This window comes from Mustela putorius, unplaced genomic scaffold, assembly GCF_011764305.1.
Source record: "Mustela putorius furo isolate JIRA1106 unplaced genomic scaffold, ASM1176430v1.1 tig00000095_pilon_pilon_pilon, whole genome shotgun sequence".
NCBI classification, from domain to species: domain Eukaryota; kingdom Metazoa; phylum Chordata; class Mammalia; order Carnivora; family Mustelidae; genus Mustela; species Mustela putorius.
The window spans coordinates 25,297,281-25,322,752 of NW_025421280.1; the positions used below are offsets into that span (position 1 = coordinate 25,297,281).

Genomic DNA, 25,472 nt, shown 5'->3' on the forward strand with positions numbered 1-25,472 from the left:
AGCATTCTCCAACCCACACTAGGTCATATCCAACCTCCATATGGGGCTAACGGTAGAGGATACTCTGGTTCATCAGTGCATTAAAATGTTTACTTACTTAAACACTCTTAGAATTTATGAAAAATGTCTAGTTGACTAGGGATTTCAACTTCAGTTGAAATAAAATCAAAAACGAAACTTTTTTCAACAGAACCTTCAGGCTGATCGATTTTACCACTTGTCATCTGGAGTATGTCACTTTTAGAAATTAATGACAAATATCTAGCCTACAGATTTACTGCCTTGAGCACGATAGGAAGTATGCCTTCATCTTATACTGTGTCAATTTAATTAACTTCTTTGCCCATCTTGGCTTATTTTTTCTTACCTGCCACCAGACGGATTGTACCCAGTATACCGAATATTGGTCTTGTAACAGCTGAAGGAGGAACATCTTTCTTGACTTTAAATGAGAAAAAAAAAAGGAAAAGAAAAAAATCACATAGAAGCAGCTCACCGATATAAAAAGAGATGTAGTTTGACTTCTGTAGTTACATGAAAATTAGTATGCATGATTTATTCTAAGAAAGCAATAGTCCTTCATGAGTCGTAGACCTCCATTTTGGCAAAATATAAAATAAAGATGTCCATGTGATGTATAAAAGCCACTGCCTATCTAGAATAAGGTGTCCAAAGTAACATGCTTCTGAATCCTCAGCAAGTAAATCATGAGGTATTTCTATAGTCATTTCTTTTAAAAAGATTTTATTTATCTATCTGACAGACAGAGATCGCAAGTAGGCAGAGAGGCAGGCAGAGAGAGAGGAAGAGAAGCAGGCTCCCCACTGAGCAGAGAGCCCGATGTAGGGCTCGATCCCAGGACCCTGGGATCACAGCCTGAGCCAAAGGCCGAGGGTTTAACCCACTGAGCCACCCAGGCGCCCCTCTATGATCATTTTTTAACCAAATTTATTCAACCTCTTGCCAGAAACTAAGTCCATGTTCATTTAAGGGAACTAGAAAGTTAATGAGGAAGAAGGCATGAATTTAACACCAACATGCAACTAATGGAACGCAAACAGAGACTTGCCCATCCACCTCTACAAATACGGGAAACGGAAGCAAGACCAAAGGGACAGAGGAGGAAGGAAATGCAGGTGTGCAGGGAGCCACCACCATTAACCGTGACTTTACCAATAATGCCCTTCATAACAAAAAAGTATCTTTGATTATACAGTTCATTTCATAATCGTTAAACTTTAAGTCAACGTGTTTCACAAAACACATTTATAGAACTCTAGGGAATAATGTCCCAGAGCGGGGAAGGTAAGGGTCCCCATCAAATGCGCTGATTTTGCTGTAGACACGCACGTCACCTCTCTTCCCTCTCTCAGGGTCATATAAGGCCTGGGTCTCTGAGGAGGCCTACAGGGGAACAAAGCTGCTCCCTGGTTTCATTCACGGTTCCCCGATTCATGTGGCTATACAATTTTTCTTTCACAGTTTCATTACTATCCTTGAACTCATTCCACAGTTTCATTACTATCCTAGAACTCATTCTGAAACACTGCTGTCAATCCAAGTCCTATTTCTTAAAGGCAGTCCTGTTACTCAGCATAAAGTAATTCCGAATAAGGTCTGAAGTTCACTTCTGTTCCTCTCGGTGATTCAATTTACTTAGCAACGCTATGCTACAATTAACAAACATGATGAATATGGGAATGCCAGTGTGGTGAAAAGCTTAGAGAAAATCCTGAATATACCAAGATCATCTGATAAACCTGAATGTACTATTTATGGATGCAGTTCTAAGTTACATTAACTGGAGTATAATAACAATAAAACTGATAATTCCTAAGAATACATGTTAGTTCATAGAAGGGAAAAAAAAAAAGAATCCCTCTTTCCGGAGCAATGATCTGCATTCCCAACGGCTAAAAAAAAAAAGAAAAAGAAAAAAGTTGCAGAGCAACTTGAGTACTGTGCATGAGTCAGCCCCTCATCACCACTGGCTTTGGGTCAATGTATTTCTTCAAGTGTTTACTGATGACTACTTGGTGTCCTTTTTACATCCAAATTATTGGTGACCTTTAGCACTGTCCCGTCTAATGGATCTGCAATTTCTACCTACAAATAAATGTCACTGAAAGGTCAAAAATAATTGAAAGCACATCCGTGCTAAAGCTTTTATAGGACACCAGGTTGTAGCAACACAGTCTAAAGAAGCAGCGTTACTACACTTTAGAAGGGCCCTAACATTGGTAAAAACCAATCAGCTCTCTTGAGAAAGCAGCCACCAACCAACAGACATGGGAAATGCCAAATTATCAAACTAAACCAGACCACTAATTCCATCTGGTCAAAGGAAAACTATATATAGTACTTAACAGAATAACCAGATAACTAAGAAAATAGAAATTTAGAGCCATCCCCTTCTTATACATTACTATTCTATTCAAAGTATTTTCATATTTTACTTTATCTATTCAAAGGATATTTATACTGACTGAATTCCTACTCTGTGGTTACTCAAAAACTGTACTTAAAAAAAAGACAGAGGGGCGCCTGGGTGGCTCAGTCGGTTAAGTGTCTGTCTTAGGTTCAGGTCATGATCCTGGGGTCCTGGGATTGAGCCCCACATTGGGCTCCCTGCTTGGTGGAGAGCCTGCTTCCTCCTCTCCCTCTGTTGCTTCCCCTGCTTGTGGTTGCTCTCTCTCTCTGTCAAATGAATAAATAAAATCTTAAAAAAAAGAAAAAGAAAACTCTTTCTAGAGGTGAATATTTAAACACATGAAATATGAAATTCTAAATGTTGTAGCACGTGGTACACTAATTTATCACCAAAACTGTTTCACTTTTAATCAGTATATCGTTTATTTGCGGGGAAAAATTGCTTTTCACACACTAGAGAAGCAAAACCGAAATATAACTGGAAAGACAGACAAGATATAGACAGATAAAGCTTAGGAACATTACTTGCCTACAAGTTTTAGTCAATGATACATACATATACATATTTTTTTCATTTATTAAATTATACTCAGTCATGAATATTTTCAAAACCTAAAGCAGCTGTTAAAATTCCGCACACTTATTGCTCAAACAACTTTCTCGCCCTCCAATACCTTAAGTCTCACAGCTAGAAAGGAACTGACCTCAACAAACCGATCCTGTTAAAGTACAGATAAGGGAAGTAAAAAAGAAATAATTATGTTTTTAAATCCTTACGGACAGTAAAACTTTCGAGATCATTCCTCCTTTTTAGAACAAGGGAGGAAGCATAAAACAAAAGGCATAAAAATCAAATGAGGCAGCAGGAATTCAAATTTATAAGATAAGGCTCAGAGCCACACATGGAGACACCCCCGATCCGTTTACTTGAATTATTACAGAGTCTCTCTGGTCTGCTCCTGCCCCCGCCCCATCCCCCCACTGCTGAGAGCTACCTGACAGGGTAACTTCCGTGGACACACGGTCAATGACAAGTACGTCGTCTGCTCCATCATCACAGGCTTCCACATAAAATTTTTCAGGTGTGACGTGCCTAAGAAGAAATTAAAAACCATAAATAACCACAGCAGATGAAATTCAGGCTTCTTTAAAAAACAAAACAAAACAAAAAAACCTAATTATCGTAACAGTTTCTGCATTGCTTAAATCTGACATCAAACTGATTTCCCAGCTACTGAATAAATGTTTTTGCTGTCCTGACACATTCCCAGCAACTGTTTTCACTGGTGCACTAAGCTCACAAGGTTTGCTGTAAAACCAGTTTGACTTACACAAGAAAATCATATGAAATTCTAACTTACTACATTCAACACAGTGCAGAAGGTAGCACAGTAGTCAGGAACCCAGTCTGTAGAACTAGGCTACCTGTGCTGTGTGAACTCAGGCAAGTTACTCATCCTCTCTGTTCTTCAGTTCCCTTATTCATAAAACAGGGATAATATCAGATAATCGAACAACATGGTTGTGAGGATGAAATGAGCTCAGAACATCTGACACATAGTAAGGAAGATGTATTAGCTAAAAATACTAAGAAATACAAATAAAATATTTCCAGGAAATTGTTTAAAGTAAACTATTTTAAAGGTGCCTAGGGGCGCCTGGGTGGCTCAGTGGGTTAAAGCCTCTGCCTTCAGCTCAGGTCATGATCCCAGGGTCCTGGAATGGAGCCCAGCATCAGGCTCTCTGCTCAGCAGGGGTCCTGGGATAGAGCCCCCCACAGCCTGCCTCCCTTCCTCTCTCTCTGCCTGCCTCTCTGCCTACTTGTGATCACTGTCAAATAAATAAATAAATAAAATCTTAAAGTAAATAAATAAATAAATAAAGGTGCCTGGGTGGCTCAGTGGGTTAAGCCTCTGCCCTTGGCTCAGGTCACAATCCTGGGGGCCTGGGATCGAGCCCAGTATCAGTCTCTCTACTCCGCGGGGAGCCTACATCTGCCTCTCTCTCTGCCGGCCACTCCCCCTACCCGTTGTTCTATCAAATAAATAAATAAAATCATTAAAATTTTTAAAATAAACTACTTTAACATTTGGGCATTTTGTTTTTGTTGTTAGAATGCCATTAAAAAAAAAAAAAAGAATGAGGGCAGAAGAAAACTCATTCTGCAAAATAAGAAATAAAGGAGGGGTAAACATCAGGATTGGGACAGACTATTTGGAGCGGATGCAACCCTGTAACCAGAGTCCAACAAAAACCACACTTTTTGGTTCCTTGGAGAACACATGGATAACTCAGAACAGCAGGGAGCTCGAGGTCCAAGGTCCAGGGCTGCTTGCGGCAACAGTAACCCCCTACACAAACAAGACGGTGAAAACAATGCAGCCCAGCTGGGGCTCTTGCGCCCCTCCAGGAGCTGACCAGGTCTGAGGAAGGAAGCAGTTTTCTTTCTGTGGGGTCTTCTGTTTTGTTTTGTTTGTATTTTCCAGTCACTAATATTTACTGTCTTAAGCCTCCTTTGAAAGAACTTCTGTCCGTGCAGCAATCAATCTGAGGGCTTTTTCCTTTCCTTTTAAATTCTACTTCCGCTATTCCACTGGCCCTGCCTGTGAAAAATCTTACACAGATCCCCACAACCATCACCGACACCGTTTCCGACACACAGATGGCATTTCCGCTACCTGGGATTACAGGAACAAGTCCCACAGCGGAACAGACGGTACTGCACATTCCGGACGACAAGCTCTCAACTCTTAAGGATCCAAATGCAACTTACATCCTCTTATAGTTCATCTATAACTAACTCTTTAATATGGGGCTAGTTTCCTCAAGGGGCTGGGGGGTGGGTTGCTAAGAGAATGAAAATCCATCAGTTTTAATACAAGTCAAGCAAAATACAACAAAGACAAATTTGCTTTAAATATGGGAGTCTTGGAGTGCCTGGGTGGCTCAGTGCGTTAAGCCTCTGCCTTCAGCTCAGGTCATGATCTCAGGGTCCTGGGATCAAGCCCCACATCGGGCTCTCTGCTCAGTGGGGAGCCTGCTCCCTCCTCTCTGCCTGCCTCTCTGCCTGCTTGTGATCTCTGTCAAATAAATAAAATCTTTAAAAATATATATATATATGGGAGTCTTCAACTCAAACCAAATACAAGAGTTCATTCCTTTCTATAACACCCAATAGTATTCCAGCGGATCTGTTTATCCATTCACTTGCTGCTGGACATTTGAGCTGCTTCTTGTTTGGGGTATTATGAATGAAGGTTCTGCGAACATTCCTGTACAGGTCTGAGGCAGATGTACCCCTTCATTTCTCCTAGGTGACTCCCTGGAGATGGAAAGGCTGGATCTCACGAGAGTTATGGGTTAACTTCCACAGAGGGGAAAAGGTCAGGGCTGCTGAAACTTTCCAGAGGTGTTCACCATCTTGGTACTGGTGATGGTTTTGTGGGTGTAAAAATACGTCAACATGTGTAATACTACTGTACACTTGAAATAACTGGAGTTTACTGTCTGCCCAAATATACTTCCAATAGAGTTTTGGTTTTTTTTTTGAGGTCCTGAAACCAATGAAAACGAATAAAGCAAACTTCCAGACAATCAGCTCATAAGGTAGTTATCTCTAGTCTTCAATCATGAAAACCAAACCAATATGCCAGTCCTTGTCTGCAGATGTCATGTACCAGGGTGAATCGCTCGCTAAGAATGAGTCAATAAATGTGCTGAAAGCTAACCACGTGTGAAGCATTACACAAGCATTAGGGCCTGGGAGGCAGGGGAGAGAGAAAAAATTACAAACAGGAAAAAAATTTCAATAAAAAAAGAGACCTCAAAACCAAGACTTCTTTATAATCTATAAAAGCTTTCAAAGAAAGTGCTGTCTCCCAAGCAGAAGCCATTGTGACAAGCCCCCTGCTGAGGGCCACCCCTATCTTAGAGAGGCAGGCAGCACAGATGCCCGATGGCATTCTTTGAGGCTGAAACAGGCTTAGGACCTGAAAGAGTGCCCGTGGCTGGAGCTACATGGGAACATCCTGTCCCACCTCTGATGTCTGAAGAAACTCCAGGAGATCTTTTCACAAGATTCAAATGAATAACAAGGAATCTATCCTCTGTTCTCTTACTTCTAAAATAATGATTACAGCATTGCTAAAGAGCGGTCCATTACCAATGCTGCTTCAGTGTTAAGTCGACCCCCAAAGACGTGTTCTAGGCCCAGCAGTGAGCGCCAAAGCAACCACCCATGATCGTGGTCAGTCAACAAACACATGGGGGCCTTGTTTAGATGGGAAGTCGAAAATGATGGTTAGGGTTGCCCAGAAAGAATTTTTGAGATGTCTTTGGTGCAAAAAGGTGGTTTTATTAAAGCATGGGGACAGGACCCATGGGCAGAAAGAGCTGCACTGGGGTCAAGAGGAGGGGGAGGGGCTTAGGGATAGTGAGACTTACAGAACTCTCTAAAGAATTCTGGAAGCATGGTTTCCAGGATCCTGAGGGGGCTAGCTCTTGTTGGGAAAGGTTGTCTATTACTGTTTAGTAAACCCTCAGTCATGAGACCCTTCCGATGTATATTGGTGGGTCATATGATTGGAGGATGGATCTTGGGGGCGGGGAGGGGGGTAAGAGATAAAGGGCCACATTTAAGCAAGAGGCTTGGAACCTGACCAAGGCAAAGGGCTTACAGTGACCATCAAGCTGAATGCAAAGACGCAATGCCAATAGGTTTATGAAACGACCCAGTCCGAAATAGCCATAAGAGCCTTACTAACCACTGAGTTACTCACAACCAGGCACAGTTGATATCCCCACACTCCCGCACTCCATCCTCACCCCTGCCTTGCAGCAAAAAGCCTCTCCTCCACTGCCCTGTCCGCCACTTCCCTGTGGTGTACTCGATAAACTTCTCTCTCTTTTGTTCTGTCTTGGGTGAATTCTTTCACTGCCCCCCACTGCCAGGCCCCACCTGATGTGGACACCCCACAGTCGCAGCCCTTCATTAAGCCCAGGGACGAAACTGCTCATCCTAACTGCCTCACAGACAGCGGGAACTAAATGAGCACTTATGAAGCACTTTTGCAAAGAATAAAAGGTCTGCCTCATAGGTGTAATAACTCTATCATTAACAAAAACATCCTTTAACAGACAAGAAGGGAGAAAAGTTGCAAATTTTCATGACAGGACCAGAAAAGTTATTTACGTCACACTTTAAAGAAATAATACTGCTGAAGGTTCTGATATCTTTGCTACATGGGCTACCTCTGAACAATCTGGTTTTGAAAGGAAGATACTGGAATCATACTTTATCTTCTAAATATATATCCCCAAAGTTCAAGACCATATGAAACAGAGCTCTGATTTATCAAAAAACAAATATTCCAGAATAATAATGTAAACAAAAATTATGAATGAATGTCTTTCTTGATTTATTTGTAAATATGACTCTATAACAAGAAAAAAGCTTTTAGTATAAAAGACAATGTTAGCTCAAAGAAGCCAGCATGAAATGCTGGTTATCCCTAGCTACTTCTTCCAGTAATCATTTTTACATTGCATAGTTAAGAGTTTAAGCAATTGGGGCACCTGGGTGGTTCAGTCCGCTAAGTGTCTTCATGATCCCAGGGTTCTGGGATCGAGCCCCTCAGCAGGGAGTCTGCTTCTCCCTCTCTCTGCTCATGCGCTCGCTCCCTCTCTCTCTCTGTCTCTCTCAAATAAATATTTTTTAAAAATTGAGTTTGAACAATTAAACCGGATACAGAATGTGCTGGAATTTAAACTGTATCATAGAAGTGTCTGTGGTAGACTGCATCCTAAAGATGTCCCCCGCCAAGATTCCCATCTCCTGATTACTCATTCACTCTAGGTACTGCCCTGCGGATGGAATACGGTTACTAATCAACTGGCCTTAAAACAGGATTATCTTGGGTAGTCAGGGCCTAGTGGAATCACAGGCATCACAGGAGCCCATAAAAGCAGAAGAAGAAAGAAGAGCCAGTCAGAGAGGTGCAGCAGAAGGGGAACAAGAAAGTTCGGGCAGGAGACAGATTTGATCAACTGCTGACGGCTGCGGCCACATATAAAGACAGCAGAGAAGCTTCTAGAAACTAAGAGTGGTCCCATGCTGACAGCCAGCAAGGGAATAGGGACCTCAGTCCCACAACAGTCCCTAAGTGTTACTTTAACTATGCTCTGCATCCTTGCATCCTGCTTAGGGGCCTACGCTCCTCTCCGTTCACAGCTGTGTTTGGGGACACAGGGTTGGCACGATTCTCCCCAGGAAGGGTGTGTCACTTCTTGAATAACCAATGTTCCTTTTCGTACAAGAAGATGATTAATGGACATACAATCTCAGAAATCAGATTTCTCCACGTTTTAATACAATGCACGAAACACGGAGCTTGCAGCTCAACAGCCAACAGAAAAGGGCATTGTGTAGGGGCGCCTGCGTGGCTCAGTGGGTTAAAGCCTCTGCCTTTGGCTCAGGTCATGATCCCAGGGTCCTGGGATTGAGCCCCACATTGGGCTCTCTGCAGGGAGCCTGCTTCCCCCTCTCTCTTTGCCTGTTTCTCTGCCTACTTGTGATCTCTGTCAAATAAATAAATAAAATCTTTAAAAGAAGAAAAAGGCATAGTGTTTTCCCTCAGTGGCTCACCCTCTTATACTCTGACTACCTTTAGAGCTCTCTCTCTCTCTCTTTTTTTTTTTTTGAAGATTTTATTCATGTATTTGAGAGAGAACACATAAGCAGGGAGAGGGACAGAGGCAGAGGGGGAAGCAAACTCCCCACTGAGCAGGGAGCCCCACATAGGGCTTGATCCCAGGACCCTGGGACCTGAAACGAACGCAGATGCCCAACCAAGTGAGCCACCCAGGCGCCCCTGACTACCTTTATCTACATAAATGCATTTAAGCACCTTACCTGCAAAACTTCTATAATGAAAATAAATTATTTGAATAAAATCAACTTAAAAACCTGTTTCCGGGATGCCTGGGTGGCTCAGTTGGTTAAGCAGCTGCCTTCGGCTCAGGTCATGATCCCAGCGTCCTGGGATCAAGTCCCACATAGGACTCCTTGCTTGGCAGGGAGCCTGCTTCTCCCTCTGCCTCTGCCTGCCATTCTGTCTGCCTGTGCTCACTCTCTCCCCCTCTCTCTCTCTGATAAATAAATAAAATCTTTAAAAAAAAAAAAAAAAAACTGTTTCCATATACAAGTTGTGGTGTTAACCTAACAGATAACCTTTCAGTTACTAATCAAGTATACATTGTAAAATTCAGTGTTTACAGAAGTAGAAGAGTCTATTAAAATTTATGTATGTATGTATATATACAAAGTTATATAAAATGTGCATGTACCTATCTTTTGAAAATATATATGAAAAGGAATGCCTGGCTGGCTCAGTTGTAGATCATGCAACTCTTGATCAGGGTTGTGGGTGTGAGCCCCATACTGGGTATAGAAATTACTTTAAAGGGGCGCCTGGGTGGCTCTGGGTTAAGCCGCTGCCTTCGGCTCAGGTCATGATCTCAGGGTCCTGGGATCGAGTCCCGCATCGGGCTCTCTGCTCAGCAGGGAGCTTGCTTCCTCCTCTCTCTCTGCCTTCCTCTCTGCCTACTTGTGATCTCTCTCTGTCGAATAAATAAATAAAATCTTAAAAAAAAAAAAAAAGAAATTACTTTAAAAAAATAAAAGGTTAGGGGCACATGGGTGCCTCAAGTCATTTAAGCTTCTCACTCTTGATTTCAGCTCAGGTCATTATCTCAAGGTCACGAGATCCAGCCCCACATCAGGCTAGGCGCTGGGCATGGAGCCTGCTTAAGATTCTCCCTCCCTCCCTCTCTACCCCACCTACTCTCTCTCTTTCTCTCTAAAAATAAAATAAAATAATAAACAGAAGTTTTAAATTATATATGAAATTAAAAGTATCTCTATTATAAGCAATTAAAGTTTTTCCCCACTTGGTATTTAAACTTAAAACTGATGTGAAAAGTTCTGGGAACACTGATTAAATACACACATCCTGGAATAAGACTTTTCAAGCATATACTAAAAAAGTAGAGAGCTGTTGAACTAAGCCTTTACTAACTGTCACATTCCTGATCATCACAAAGTTAGTGACTTCGCTATGTCCTTAGAGTTCTAAAAATTATAGTTAGAAACTGAAATTTCTTTTAGAAGAAGATGACACTGCTATCACACTTCTAGTCTGGACAGACACATTTGAAATGACAGATCAACTAATTAAAATTTTAACTGAAGTAGAAAGAAATGCATTTCCAAGAGTAAATTCCATCCATTAAAAAAAGCTCGGATATCCTTTCAGAACATGGAATCTGGGGGGTACCAACAGGAGGGTGCAGCGCATGGGGCAGACACTAGTCATTCAAATGCAGGTCTGGAAGAGGGAAAGTGCTTGGAAATAGGCTAACTCACTAAGTCATCACAGAGACTCATCGCCGGTGGGGTGAGAGCCAACAAAGAAAGCCAATTCCCACAGCAGAATGCTGAAAAGCCTCAAGGACTGGAAGGAAAATGTAATAAGGACTGGGGTAGATAGGGGCGAGGTGGCTCAGAGTCTGTGTAAGTCACTCAGATCCCTACCCAAACCTACAGAAGCACCTGCCCACATACCCGCCCCCCCCCCGCCCCGACCCTGGGATTTAATGCTCAGAACAGTTCAGCAGAAGATGTTCTAAGGCCTCCAAACATGAGGCACAGCTGAGGGCCAAGGAAAGAGCCAAGTCAAGTCAAGAGACAAAGAAGGTCTACTTAGAGACTGGAAAACTCATCCAACCCTCTTTCTCTGCGAGATTCCCAGAATGCTGGCAGCCTAGCTCACACCATCCCTCTCCCGGAGCCCTCACAGGAGCTCTGAATACCATCTCTGAACAAACTCGTTGTCCTGAAAGCAAAGACCAGCAACTGCTGACCTTGAGCTGTACCCTCTTTCACTCTAAGAAAGAGCTGAGTTCCTGTGCGATCACTCTAAAAGCAAAGGCCACCAGTTTGTTAAGTCCTGACCCACAAGCAGACCCTCCAATCAATTTTTAGTGCCTCCTTCTTCAACAAGAAATGACAACCAAGGATCACCAGATATTAGGAAAGCTTCCATCACATAAGAAAGAGTCTAAAACAAACAATAATAATTCTGGATTTAAAAAAAACTATGCCGAGAACAGACGACAACCCCAAAACACATTTATAACTGATGTGGCCTCAGACAGAAGACCTTGCATTCATGAAATAAGAACAAGAAAAGCACATTCAGAAAGCAAGAACGTATTCTTGGACTGAGAGCAGAAGTAATAATTTGACTACTGGACAGAAAGACTGGAAGATAAAACTGAAGAACTCTCCTTGAGAACAGAATAAAAAGGTAAGAGCTGTAAAACAGGAAAGCATAGGAAGAAAGGGGAGAAGGAACAGGGGAAGGGGGAAGGAGGGAGGGAAGGAGCGGGAAAGAGAGCGGAGCCTGATCCAGGATATTCAACATCAATTCAGCAGGAATTCCAAAAGAGCACATAAGGAAAAAGGGAAAGAAAATATTTCAAAGAAACAGAGAAAACAAAAACAAAAATAGTGAAACACACACACACACACACACACACACAGGCACATTAAGCATTAAAATTCAAAACACCACACAAAGACAATCCTAACGTTTCCAGAAAAAGAAAAATAAAAAAGAAAGAAAGAAGCATTGAAATATTCAACAGTCACAGTACTGGATTATTCAGCAACAACACACACTGCACGATTCATCAGCAGGTCCTCAAAATTCTACAGGATAATAATTTCTAACTGAGAATTCTATTAATCACACTATCCAAGTGTGAGGATAGAATGAAAACACCTTCAGATGTACAACATCTCAAGTACCTTAGAAAGAAGGAAACGCTTGTTTCACTAAAATGGAATGAAGAGGTAGACTAAGAATCCGAAACAGGACAGAAGTGAAAAAAATTCTCCTGACGAAGGGACTGTCCGGGACCACAGCTATGCAATGAGCCTAAAGAAAAGCCAGTGCGGATTAAAGCAGGGCGTACAGTGCTCCCAGAAGTAAATCTCAGAGAAGAAAATGAATTCACAGTTACCCAACGTGTTTCAGAGGAATTTTACTGCTGTCCCAGAGACTGAAGATTCATTAGCAACAGGTACATTTTCTTTAAAAAGTCATGCAAAGGAGCACCTGGATGGCTCAGTGGGTTAAGCATCTGCCTTCGGCTCAGGTCATGATCTCGGGGTCCTGGGGTCGAGCCCCGCAAAGAGCTCTCTGCTTGGCGGGGAATCTGCTTCCCCTCTCTCTCTGCCTGCCTCTCTGCCTACTTGTGATCTCTCTCTGCCTATGTCAAATAAATAAATAAAACCTTTAAATATAAATAAATTAATTAAAAGTCATGCAAAGAAAAAGGAAAAAGGCACTTTTCAATTCCCAGAAAAGCAAACATTTTTACTGACTTCATTTGAACCCTATCTACATGAGCATAGCAAGATACACTAAGTATCTTACTATAAATATACTGAGAGAAGAAGGGAGGAAAAGAGGGAGAGGTATAAAAGCCGAAATCTCATTCTCAGAAGTAGGAAGTCATCAGATAACTAAAACTGAATAAATTCAGGAAGCAGCAGTACAAGCGCACTGTTCAGAAACGTGGAGTAGAGGGGCATCTGGCTGTCTCCGTCACCGGAACATATGACTCTTGATATCGGGTTAAAGTTCAAGTCCCATGCTGGGTACAGAGATCACTTAAAAAATATCATGTCTAAAACAATAGGAAGGAAGGAAGAAAGGAAGTTAGGAAGGAAAAATACTAGAAGAGGGATGCCTGGGTGGCCCAGTGGGTTAAGCCTCTGCCTTCGGCTCAGGCCATGATCCCAAGGTCCTGGGATGGAGCCCCTCATCGAGCTCCGTATGGGGCTCTCTGCTTAGCAGGGAGCCTGCCTCCTCTTTCTCTCTCTGCCTGCCTCTCTGCCTACTTGTGATCTCTCTCTGTCATAAATATATAAAATATTTTTAAAAAATAAAATAAAATACTAGAAGGAACTGTTTAAAATGCTGAAAGTCCATGTCCGTGGGACGGTGGGAATTAGGAGTGCAGAACAGTGTTCTCTTCTATTATAAGCTCTGTATACTGATGACTTTTAAAACACCCACAGGTATTATATTAAAATAAAAAAAGTTTAAAAAATATGTTAAGGGGTGCCTGGATGCTTTAGTCGGTTAAGCATCTGCCTTCGGCTCAGGTCATGATCCTGGGGTCCCGGGATCAGCCTGGTGCCCCTCCCACTCGGTGGGTAGTCTGCTTCTCCCTCTCCCTTCCCCCCACCCCCTGCTCTCTCACCAACTCTAATAAATAAAATCTTTTATAAGTACATAAATAATGTGTTAAAATAACAGAAACAAAAATAAGAGCAACTGTGGATCAAGATAGAGAGATCGGGCCCAACAAAGGCTCTCGGACAGTTGTTGGATCCTGCCGCTCAGAGAGATGCTGCTGGAATCCTGGTTGCTGGTGCTCCACCAGCCTGTTCTGCTAATGCTGTTGAAAACAGCTCAAGAACTGGAGCAGTGAAGATATGAACAGTGACCGCCACCTGATCAACATCTCTGAGTGGTCATGGTAAGTGGTGACTCAGACTCCCACCAAAGATCGCAGCACGTGTCCTCTCAACTCCGAGGCGGCTACACACCCTCTCGCTGTCCTCTTCTTCCCACCACTCTTTAACGGCCCTTAATACTGACCGCAAGTATATGCACTTCACCCAGTAAATTGTATTCTGGAAGTTTTATGCTCCCCAGGTTTCATTTCAAAAGCTAGTGAAATCAGAGGAGCTTAGATGGCTCAGTCGTTAAGGGTCTGCCTTCCGCTCAGGTCATGATCCCAGAGACCTGGGATCAAGCCCCTAATCGGGCTCCTTGCTCAGTGGGGAGTCTGCTTCTCCCTCTCCCTCCGCCTGCTTGTGTTCCCTCTCTCACTGTCTTTCTCTTTGTCAAATAAATAAAATCTTTTGGGGAAAAAAAAAAAAAAACAAGCTAGAGAAATTAGCTTCAGCTCTCTAGCACTTACCATCAGAAACACTGGAGTAAGCCATCCAGTGGAGTAACTTTTGCTAGTGCACATGGTCTTATTGTTATTTTTGTTTGGGAAGCCTCACCAAATAGGCTACCAGGTAGACAAGGGCTCTGCTTGTCCATGCTCCTTGGTGTTCTCACCCAAGAAAACAGCAGAAGTTCAAGTACTATTCTTAGAGAATACTACATAATCAGTCAGCAAATACCTACCTTAAGTTGGGTTTTTTTCTATGGACCTTAACTAATGTTTTCTTTGGCTCAGTGACAAAGGATAAAGGATTTAAAAGCTGTTTTCCTTCCTCCTAGCTAAGGAAAGATCTCGGCCGGTCACATGTTAATGGATTGGAGGGTATGGTGTACCTAAGGAGAGGGCAAAGAAGCAAAGCAGTGCTTCTCCGATTAGACAGCCTACAAAGTGTCACTGGTGCCAATTCCCGCCTGAAACTTTTCAAAATTAACCAGCCAACAGGCTATACTGAATTCTCAACATAGTAAATACATGGAAACCAAGATAGAAGCCTCCCTGATAACCAAGAATCTGGGAGGAAATCCGTCCTCTACTGACAAAAGAATGGCCCTCAATTGCTGTCAAGTCTCTGATTCTATTAAACCCGCTCACATTACTTTTTTTATAAAATAGATTTTAGAAGCTAAGACACAGAGAGTCCATCCAAGATTATTTGGTCATTAACTATGCTGCTGATATCAAGCTCGGAAGTTGACAGAAATACCGTACAGTAAAAAGAGCTCTGGTCCTATATAAACCAGCAAGGCTGTCCAAATCCAACAGGCATGAAACCATGAACCCTAACCGAACAAGACTACTGCCTCATTTCTCTCAAACCTGCGTTCTGCTCTCTGTTCAGAGGACACATATTCTGGAAGATACACTGAAACAGCAGAATAGTTAAATAACAACTATTTCCTACTCTGACTGCTTTCATCTGGTTGACTATTTCGCTTTTATAGATTGCTGATCAAGTAGGAGATAAAAAAGAAAATTCCGAGGACTAGGACTTTAACTCAACGCAGGTTAATTCCATTATACTTAATAGAAATGCATTTAATATTATGGCTACCTGGGATTCACTAGCTCCAAAGAGTGCCTTTTAAAAATTATCCTTGTCAAATTTTAAGAAAAGCAACATATTTAATTATAATCACATTATAAACACAAAATATATTTTTTCAGACTTGGCAGTATGATTTTCTAGTGGCTGAAAACATCCCTGTAACATTTACATCTCCAGGCAACAAAACTCGCCTCTTCAAAAATCGCATCCCATCCTGGGAGCAAAATTAACCCACTTCAAAAATATTACTATTTGCTGACCTCACACCCAGCACAAGGGCTGTTATGAAAAACAAACAGAGAATAACCAGTGTTGCTGAGGGTGTAGAGAAACTGGAAAACGGGGCACTGTGGGCGGGAATATAAACTGTAGTGAAGTGTAGCACTGCAAGAAAACAGCATGGGGGGTCCTCAATGAAACTAAAAATAGGATTAGCTCATGATCCAGCAATTCCACCCCTGGGTATATGGTCAAGAGAACTGAAAGCGAGGTCTCAAAGAGGTATTTACGCACCCACGCTCACAGTGGTATCAATCACAACAGCCAGAAAGATGGAAGCAACCGAAGCGCCCATTGACAGATGAACACGGGAGACAAAATGCAGTACATACGTAAAATGAGAATTCATACAAAAAAGAAAATTCCGACCCCTACTATTACATGGATGAACTGAGTACATTATGCCAAGTGGAAATAAGCCAGTCACAAAGGGACATAGAAGTGATTCCACTTCTATGATGTATTTAGAGAAACATGTATCCTCGAAAAATCTTACATAAGAATTAAATCAAAGTCTTAATAATCAAACCTATCCTATCTCTGGTTCAAACCCTACAGGAATAACATTTTACTAGCCCTGACTAGCAAAAAGTAAAAACTCAAGACAGTAAAGAAGGGTCCTGTGAGCCCACTACACCTCCACCCAGAAGGCGCTCCCACCACCCCTCATCCAGCCACCCTCCGGGTTCCTGGGGTTCCAGCCTTGCGGAGCCACTGCCAGGGTACCTTTGGTATAGCCCAGGTTCATCCCAGACAACCCAGGAGCGCAACCCAATCTCAAACAGCTGCTATTTCCAGGAAGCTAATGCACTTTAAGATTTTATTTATTTATTTATTTGACAGAGAGAGAGATCACAAGTAGGCAGAGAGAGAGGGGAGGAAGCAGGCTCCCCGCCAAGCAGAGAGCCGGATGCGGGACTGGATTCCTGGACCCTGAGATCTCAGGATCAACCTGAGCCGAAGGCAGAGGCTCAACCCACTGAGCCACCCAGTGCCCAAGATAATGCACTTTAATTCCATCTTCTTCCTCAAAACCCTGAGGTCCCGCCTACTTCCTATTCTCTGTACCTCCTAAAACCCATTATCTCCAAAACCTAGACTCTTCCAGAATAGTTCCAAGTCTAAGGACCACCTAATCCGAAGCTCTAATCCACAGCAAAATCCTCCAGGGCCCCCAAGCCTTCCAGAGAACGCTCTTCTACTCTTCTGCCCCAGTATGCTTTGGTTCTCACTTGGCTCTAGAGTGTGTAAGAACCACTGGGACAACTCAATTTAAACATGAAGATTCCCAGCCGCCCCCTCCCCTGAGAGATTTTTCACTCACTAGGCCTCCTGTGAGGAGGCTGTGAGGCTCTCGGAGACACACAAGCACCACTAGTAATCTGACGCAGCAGCCCAGCACGAAACCAGGCTCCAGCCCCAACCCCAAGCCAACGAGTACCTTGGACATCGACTGTGCGTTATCTGTGCCCGTATTTATAACCTTCCCTTCCCTCCATCCTTCCTTGCAAAGAGATGAGTGAATATGCTTTCTGTTGCTTGTACTGGACTGTGTGACTCAGTTTCCATCTGGTCAGGGATGCATCATGGCCGTCCTGCTGACCTCACAGCTCTGGCCATCTCTTACAAAGAAAGGTGACTTCCTAACAGGGAACAATGCTTCAGAGGCAAGCTGCAGCCTAATTCACTTTCTAAAGGACTTCCTGTCTTAACACCTATTTCAGCTGACTTTTTAAAGGCAAGGGTCCTTTAAATGTTTCCAGTAATGGATTTCTGGTGTAACTGTGTCATAATTTCAAATTTATCACTGTCTGACATTCTCTATGCTTCATCCAAGTAACCTAAAAAGAAAAAAGGAGTCAGAAAATAGATTATTTAGAACTGTCTGGATTTTTTTTTTTTTAAAGATTTTTTATTTATTTATTTGACAGAGAGAAATCACAAGTAGTCAGAGAGGCAGGCAGAGAGAGAGAGAGGAGGAAGCAGGCTCCCTGCTGAGCAGAGAGCCCGACGCGGGACTCGATCCCAGGACCCTGAGACCATGACCTGAGCCGAAGGCAGCGGCCTAATCCACTGAGCCACCCAGGTGCCCCTGGATTTTTTTTTTAAGATTTTATTTATTTATTTGACAGAGATCACAAGTAGGCAGAAAGAGGGGAAAGCAGGATCCCCGCCGAGCAGAGAGCCCGATGTGGGGCTCAATCACAGGACCCTGAGATCATGACCTGAGCAGAAGGCAGAGGCTTAACCCACTGAGCCACCCAGGCACTCCAAACTGCCTGGATGTTTCAGAAGAATTTTAAATTCTGATCATAACAATATTCTGTTTTCTGTATTAAAAATCCATATGGACGTGTTGACTATTTTCAAACATAAGTGACCCGCTTCTATACCAGGCACATCCAAGGACCCAGGTGAAAGCAATCTGATAAGAAAAAAAGCAGTCTGAATAATGCAGTGTAATGGAAAGCTCTCCGGACTCTGGCCCTGCTGTGTTCCAAGGCCAGTTCCGCCATGGCTGGGCTGTGTGACCTGCCTGTGGGGCCAAGGGCAATTATTTCTGTCTTCAACAATGATGGAGGATATACGTCAACGCATGACTTCACAGAGGCACTAGAAGACAATCATCTACAAAGAACAACTTAAGCAGCTGCTACTTCAAAAGAATACATTCCAAAGTACCCCGGAGTGTGTCATTTTGAGATGCTGGTGGTATCTCTACACTGGAAAGTACATTTACTTAGGTGATTCACCGAGGATCTCTCTGCACAAGGTCTTATGTGAGGTACTGAGGAGCAGAGAAGAAATCAATGTTGGGGAGAAACAAAGCATAAGCACTACACTGTAACGATTTTTCATCATTTCTCGGGGGCAAAGTGAGTAGTTTAAACAGAGCTATGGTGGAGCGCCTGGGTGATTCAGTCGGTTGAGCGTCCAACTCTCAATCTCAGCTCAGGTCTTGATCTCAAAGTAGTGAGTTCAAGTGCTACATGGGGCTCCACACGGAGCCCACTTAAAAAGGGGGGTGCCCAGGTTGTGAAGTCAAGGAAGTGTCTGACTCCTGGTTTCGGCTCAGGGTCAGGAGGCTGATCTCAGGGTCGGGAGGCTGAGCCCCACATCGGGCCCCACATTCAGCACACACTCCGCTAGTTTCTCTTTCCCTCTGTTCTCTGCTCCTCCACCCTCCCCTGCAAGCCCATGCATGGACGTGCACTCTCTTTCTCTCTGGTTCGCAAGTTAATTAACGAACTAATTAACGTTTTTTAAAAAGGCAAACAGTGCTATGAATTGATCATTCTACTTCCAGTCTTCTACATTGCACATCAATCCTAAGAGACAGAAATGTGCAAGCCAGATGGACGTGTGGTGTCCAGTCCCTGTGACCGTAAACTCTTCTGGGAGCTCAGTGAAGGGAGAGATGTGGGGAAAAGGCTTCTCAGAGAAAGTGAGTCTCTGTCAATTGCACTGGGTATCTCCTCCACACTCTCCTTCAATCGCCGTAATAATCCTGTGAAGTAGGACCGTTCTCATTTCACAGATGAAAAACAGACTCAGAGATAAGTAACATGGCTGTGACACAAAGCAAATAACAAAGTCAGGATCTGAATCAAAGTCTCCTCTGACCAAAAATGCCTGCATCTCTCAGCTCTACCACGGGTCCACGATGGTGATTAGCGGCATTTTGGCAGAAGGATCAAAATAAAATAAGCACAAGCTTAAGGCTAAAAGAGCGTGGCCAAGTCGGTGGAAAGGGGAAAGAATGCACTGAGCAGTTAGAGGAAATATGGTTAAGGGTTAGCTTAGGAAGAGGTTGGAATCCAGATGACAAAGAAATGTGCGCTCAATCCTATTGGCAAGATGGAACTGGAGACCGTAAGCAGGAGAGCAGCTGATAACATCAGGGCCGTAATGAGCAAGGTGAACTTCATAGCGGGACAGAGATGGACTGCAAAAGGGTGACATAATGCAGAACAAATTATCATTTAACATCCCGGGCATTTCAATATTGTGACACACTCAGTAGCAGCAGCAGTTTTGTAATAAATGGTCAAACTGCCTCTTGGATGGATGGCTCTCTCTTAAAACATCTCTAGGCATGTTTTTAAAATGGCTATTACTGGGGTGCCTGGTGGCTCAGTCCGTAGGCATCTGTGTTCAGCTCAGGTCATGAGTCCAGGGTGCTGGGATCAAGCCCCACGTGGGGCTCCCTGCTCAGTGGGAGGCCTGCTTCTCCCTCTCCTACTCCCCATGCTTGTGCTCCCTCTCTTGTTGCCTCCCTCTGTAAAATAAATAAATACAATCTTTTTAAAATAAATGGCTATTATTAGGGCGCCTGGGTGACTCAGTCAGTTAAATGTCTGCCTTCAGCTCAGGTAATGATCCCACGGTCCTGGAATCGAGCAGCCTCAGCGGGGAGCCTGCTTATCCCTAACACTCTGCCTACTTGTGTGTGCTCTATCTCTGTCAAGTAAATTAAAACCATTAAAAATAAATAAATAAATAAAAATGGTTATTATGTCCTACTAATTTTTACATAGGTCAGAAACTACTGCCATGTCCAAATGCACCTAAAAAATAAAGAACACCCCTTAGGTCAGAGGCCACATATAAGAACCTTGGACAGCATGCCTCAGAGCAGTAAGGCCCAAAAAGAGAGATTCCAACTCACAAACTTCTTGGTAAGAAAATCAAAATTACAGAAAAGCCGGCTCTTCACATATAGACTGGCATGCAAAACTTCTCCTGGGGGAATAAAGTTAAGGACTGACAAACTAGAGACCGGCTTTCACATAACCCCAGATTTACTTTCTCAACTCAGATTCATAGTCTCCACTTCTACAAAATCCAATACAAAAGCATCAACCACCCCACTTAAGGGCCCTTCTCTTGTGTAGATATAGAACTTTTTCTTTTTTTTTAAGGTTTAGACTGATGAATTTAGTGACTCCCTAGCAGCGTGTAAGCAATCATGAGAATTCTCAAGTTCTCCACCTTTGCCACATTCAAGGAAAATTCAACTGCATTCCATAACCCAATACGGAGCAGCATTGAGCCAAGGCTCCATATTGCTTAAATACATTTGAGACTCCGTGTAGGATCGCACCAAGCCCTTCAGTGACTATCAGATAGTCAACGATAACCTAATTAGCCAGCAGAGCACACGTGACACCAGCCCAGCCAGTACCCTAGTCAAAGGTGATCACCTTGCAGAGGGAAACTGGGGGAGAAGAAGGAAATCGGGAAAAGGAAAATGTGAACGGAAGTGTGCAACTGAGGCTTTAAAAGAGAATTACAGTACACAAAAGAGGCAAAGGAGGGGCTGAAAAAAAAAATAATGTTTTCTGCAAAACATCGCATGTCAAGTAGATGACCTCACTCCCCAGTTCGCACCCAAACTTTAAATTGACCCTTCCAGAAAGTTAAGTGAGTTTGAGGTTCCAGAGAGCACAGGAAGTGCCCAAACCACATTCTGATGTCCTCATATCCCTACAAAGGAAATACGATCCCTCTGCCTAAGTCCCAAGGTATTTTAGCTCACTTAGGGATAGATAAGCTTCCCCAAAACTACATTTGCTTCTGAGGCCAAGTACATTCTCTGACCAGGGCAACTTGGCTTTTCAGTCTAGAGATAAAGTATTAAACCCAAAATAGTACAAAGTTATTCAGAGGCAAGAAAACCAAGGGGCTGATAGTAATGCTCAAATGAATGCATGTTTTTATTCAGGACAAATGGAAAGAACCTACAATTACTCAATTTCCAACTCTAACAACCAGAGCCCATTTCTCAAAGTCTCAAGAAACTTAGCTTTACCGGGAAGTCCATCTGCAGTGCCAAAATTCTCGAGAATGGCCTCTGACCATCAACAGGAACTTAACCCGCTTTGGGCTTAAGTTGTATAACATTTAAAACCGAGCAAATCCTTCAGGAGCTCAAGAGTATTGACGCTTCTTTTTATCTGCACCTTCAAAGCTGGTCAGACAGGCTTTGGTGCCCAGATAAGGTACGTCGATTTGTGTGTGGACTCTAACGTGCTGTCATGGGTCCATTACACAAGAGGGCGGCGGGGGGCGGGGGGACCCACAATAACAAACTTCTCTTTCCTCTGCTAAGCAATAAAGATAAATTCAGCCGCCACCTTTCTAACAAACAAAGTGGGTGGGGAGGAACGCGCCCGGAGCTTGCCGCATCGCAACGCCGACCCCGGCTCGCTGGAGGCCGGGTCTGCAGCTTCGCTCTCCCGCCGGGGGCGCTGAGGCCGAGCAGGGCGAAGAAAGGCCGGCGACGCTGTCATTCCAGGGCTCCCCGGCCTGTAGCGACTCCCGCCGGGCCTGCGGACGGCCGCGACCTACAAGCTCCCGGACGGGCCGCGCCGGGAGAGGAGGGCGGGGACCGCCAGGGGCTCCCACACCCGGCCCGCAGCCCCGGGACTCGGGAGCCCTGCCGGAGGCCGGGGTCCCGCACCTGCCGCCCCGCCCCGCCCCGCCGCCCCGCAGGCCCCCTTCGCTCATCGGACTCCGGCTCGCGGGACTCACAGCTTCAGCCGCTCGTAGGTCGTCGCCGCCATCGTGCACCACTAGCTCCTTCTTCCTCTTTCCGCCCGCCCCGCCCCGCGCCGCCACCTCCGACACCACGGTACAGTTCGCCCAGCTCCGCGGCCGCAGCGCCCGGGTCGCCCCACCCCTCTCCCCGCCCCGCCCGGCCCCCAGTGGACGGGAGGCGACCGTGGACAAACTTAGTAGGCGCGCTAGAGAGCGCTAAAGCAGCTGTCCAGAGTGCGGATTGGAGCGCGCCGAAAAGCGCCGTGACGTACACGCTGCGGATTGGCGGAGAGCGTTTGCTTGAGATAGGCGGAGCCGTGGGAGCTGTGGGCGGGAGCGGCGGTGCCGGGGAGCCGAAAGGCGGTGCTGCTGTGGGAAACCTGCCGAAGCTGCGTCACGGCTGATCTACATCACTGCGAAGGGTACTTTAGCACAGGGCCAGTGGCGCAATGGATAACGCGTCTGACTACGGATCAGAAGATTCTAGGTTCGACTCCTGGCTGGCTCGGGTTGTCCTTTTTTTTCCCCCCTCTGGCTTAATGGTACAGGGTTCCCGTGGAAGGGGCTCCAGCTAGAGTGTGAGGGTTAGACAGCTGAGTGTTACCGCCACTTTGCCCGAAATGTCATCTTTTCGGTTGCGTCTGGCACCGGGAGTTGTGTGAGGTGGTTTGTAAAGGATGATGAGCTCCCTCTTGAGGATGCAGGAGTCCCAGTAAATGGGGTACATATAGGAAGACAAGCCCGAAAAGGCGGCCGTTTGGAGTCGGGGGCGCGCTGGAGCCGGAGGCTGGCCACCCGGGGACACCGCAGCGCTCTGCGGACCGCGGTGCTGGCTTTCTTCCCTGGGCCAGAGAGCCCCGTAGTGACGGGAAAAGCGGCGCAGCCCGTTTCCCCGGACGGCGTGGGCGCCCCCGCTGCAGAGACCAAACGCCGCACTGCGTGCAGGCCCCGCCACCCTGGCCTCGGAGGGCTCCCCGTGCAAAGGCCACCTGACCCCCAGATTTCCCCGGGTGCCCTCAAACACGCGTGTTTTTTACGGTGAGATCACCCCCAGGTTATCTGGCGTGTTAGATTACGTCCGGCTCGAAGACCTCGAAGGCAGGAAACCTCTGCGGGGGGGAAAGCGGACTCGAACCCGCGGACTGGCCAAGACATCTTTCCAATGTGACATTCTTTTTCCTCCTTTTCATGGAAAATTTGTGAAATACAGAAAACTATTTGGAATAAAAATAATGTAAAAAAAAATAATAATGTGAGTTCCCATCCCGAGATCACAGCTATGAATAATTTTTTTTTTTTTTCCGGGTCGCCTGGGTGGCTCAGTTGGTTGAGCAAGTGCCTCAGGCTGGGGTCATGATCCCAGAATTCTGGGATGGAAACTTACATCCATCTGGGCTCCCTGCTCAGCGGGGAGTCTGCTTCTCCTTCTGCTTCTCCTTCTCCCCTGCTTGTGCTCTCCTGCCCTCTCCCTGTAAAATAAAGAAATACTTATTAAAAATATATTTTTTTTCCTTTTAGATATTTTTGCTTCCAGGCTTTTAAATATGGCTATACCTGCCCACGAATTTTTCCAGATTTGGGGTTGTATTAGAAATGCCTTTGTGGTCCCGTTTTGTCCCCTTTGATTTCTGTCTGAGATTTCAGGTCATCAAATAGATTTTGAAGCTACCCCATCCAAGAACTAGATGATTTTAAGCATTATCCTCTTGTTGGGAATTTGGGGTGTTGTCAGCTTAACACTTTTTAAAGATAATGCTGTGTTGGATTATTTCTGATGTGGCTTATAAATTTCTAGATCTGGAAGGATCAGGTTGACATTTCTGAGACTTGGAACATATTTTCAAATTGCCCTCCAAAAAAATAAAACGGACATATTTCCATTAACAGCATCTGTTTTCTTGCTTGCTAACCAAAACTGAGTGTTATAGATTGCATTATGATTTCTTTGCAATTTTCATAATAGAAAATGGAACTTCTTTTTACATACATTACTTAACGTATCTATTCTCTTAATGTATGTGTATTATTGTTCTTCTTGGATTTGTTAGGTTTTGTTTTCTTTTTGTTTTGTTTTGTTTTGTTTACAGAGAGAGAGATCACAAGTAGATAGAGAGGCAGGCAGAGAGAGAGGGAGAAGCAGGCTCCCTGCTGAGCAGAGAGCCTGATGCGGGGCTCGATCCCAGGACACTGAGATCATGACCCGAGCCGAAGGCAGCGGCTTAATCCACTGAGCCACCCAGGCGCCCCTCCTTATAATATTTTTGACCCTAACAATTTTCACTACTATATATTCCACTTTACCAGTATTTTACTTTATGGTATCTTCTATGGCATAGATGGTCTTTTTAAAAAAAAATTGTGTGTTTGTATTGTTTTTCCCATTTAATCCATTTGTAATTATTTTTTGTCCTCCCAATGGAAAAATGAATTAAGTCTTAAAGCCTATCATTCTCATTGAGCAATTACGAGCTCTAAACTCTTTGCTTGGACTAATTCAATCAATCCTACAACAATCCTATTACGCAAGTTCAGTTATCCCCATTTTCACATGTGCCAGAGCTAAATTTGCTTAAGGTTATTGAGCAATTAGGTGGTGGAGCCTGAGTTAGAACTTGAGTCTGGGCTCTTGATCCCAAAGACATCCTGGCCTTGAGCTTACTGTGCACCAGTGAGCGACCAAAGTGAGTGGACTCAGGGTCATTCCATATCTGGGCATGAATGACAATCACGTACGTGCCTCAGCTTTCAATCAGATCTCATCTCTCTAAGTCCCGATGATGGTTCAGCTCACCAGCTGTGGGCTCTTGGACATTTCCTCTTCTTTAATAAGATGGGAATATAAATTGCAGCCTATCTCTTAAGGCTTTAAGACTGCTTTTAAGACTGGTGGCTGAGCAGCCACCACCCTACAGAGAGCGCCTCACAGACTCTAATCATGTCACCATATAGAAGTTCTGTTCACCGCAGAACAAAGAGACACAAAGGTTGAACTTTCTTTGCCAGGTGTGTAATACAAGCCAATGCCTTCAGGAGCACTCAGTGAGAATGGAAAATGGAAACTAATCCAGGCAGAAACAGACATTCTTCC

At 44.3% G+C, this 25,472-nt stretch overlaps 1 protein-coding gene and 1 non-coding gene across 3 annotated transcripts in view; one reads left to right on the forward strand and one right to left on the reverse strand.

Moving 5' to 3' along the window:
* The window catches only part of SACM1L (SAC1 like phosphatidylinositide phosphatase), a 60,713-nt gene extending 38,186 nt beyond the window's left edge, over positions 1-22,527 (reverse strand). The window contains exons 1-3 of one of the 2 annotated variants that reach the window (XM_045080885.1): positions 22,379-22,527; positions 3,426-3,523; positions 368-442 (exon numbers count right to left, since the gene is read on the reverse strand). In XM_045080885.1, coding sequence (XP_044936820.1) covers positions 368-442; positions 3,426-3,523; positions 22,379-22,410 — 205 coding nt within the window. In that variant the 5' untranslated portion in view covers positions 22,411-22,527. Of the gene's footprint in view, positions 1-367; positions 443-3,425; positions 3,524-22,378 lie in introns of those variants that run through there. The other variant, XM_045080893.1, reaches the window with a different exon arrangement.
* Positions 22,528-22,819: 292 nt separating this feature from the next.
* TRNAR-ACG lies at positions 22,820-22,892 on the forward strand. The gene has a single exon. It is a non-coding gene; the product is annotated as a tRNA-Arg (tRNA).
* Positions 22,893-25,472: the final 2,580 nt, after the last annotated feature.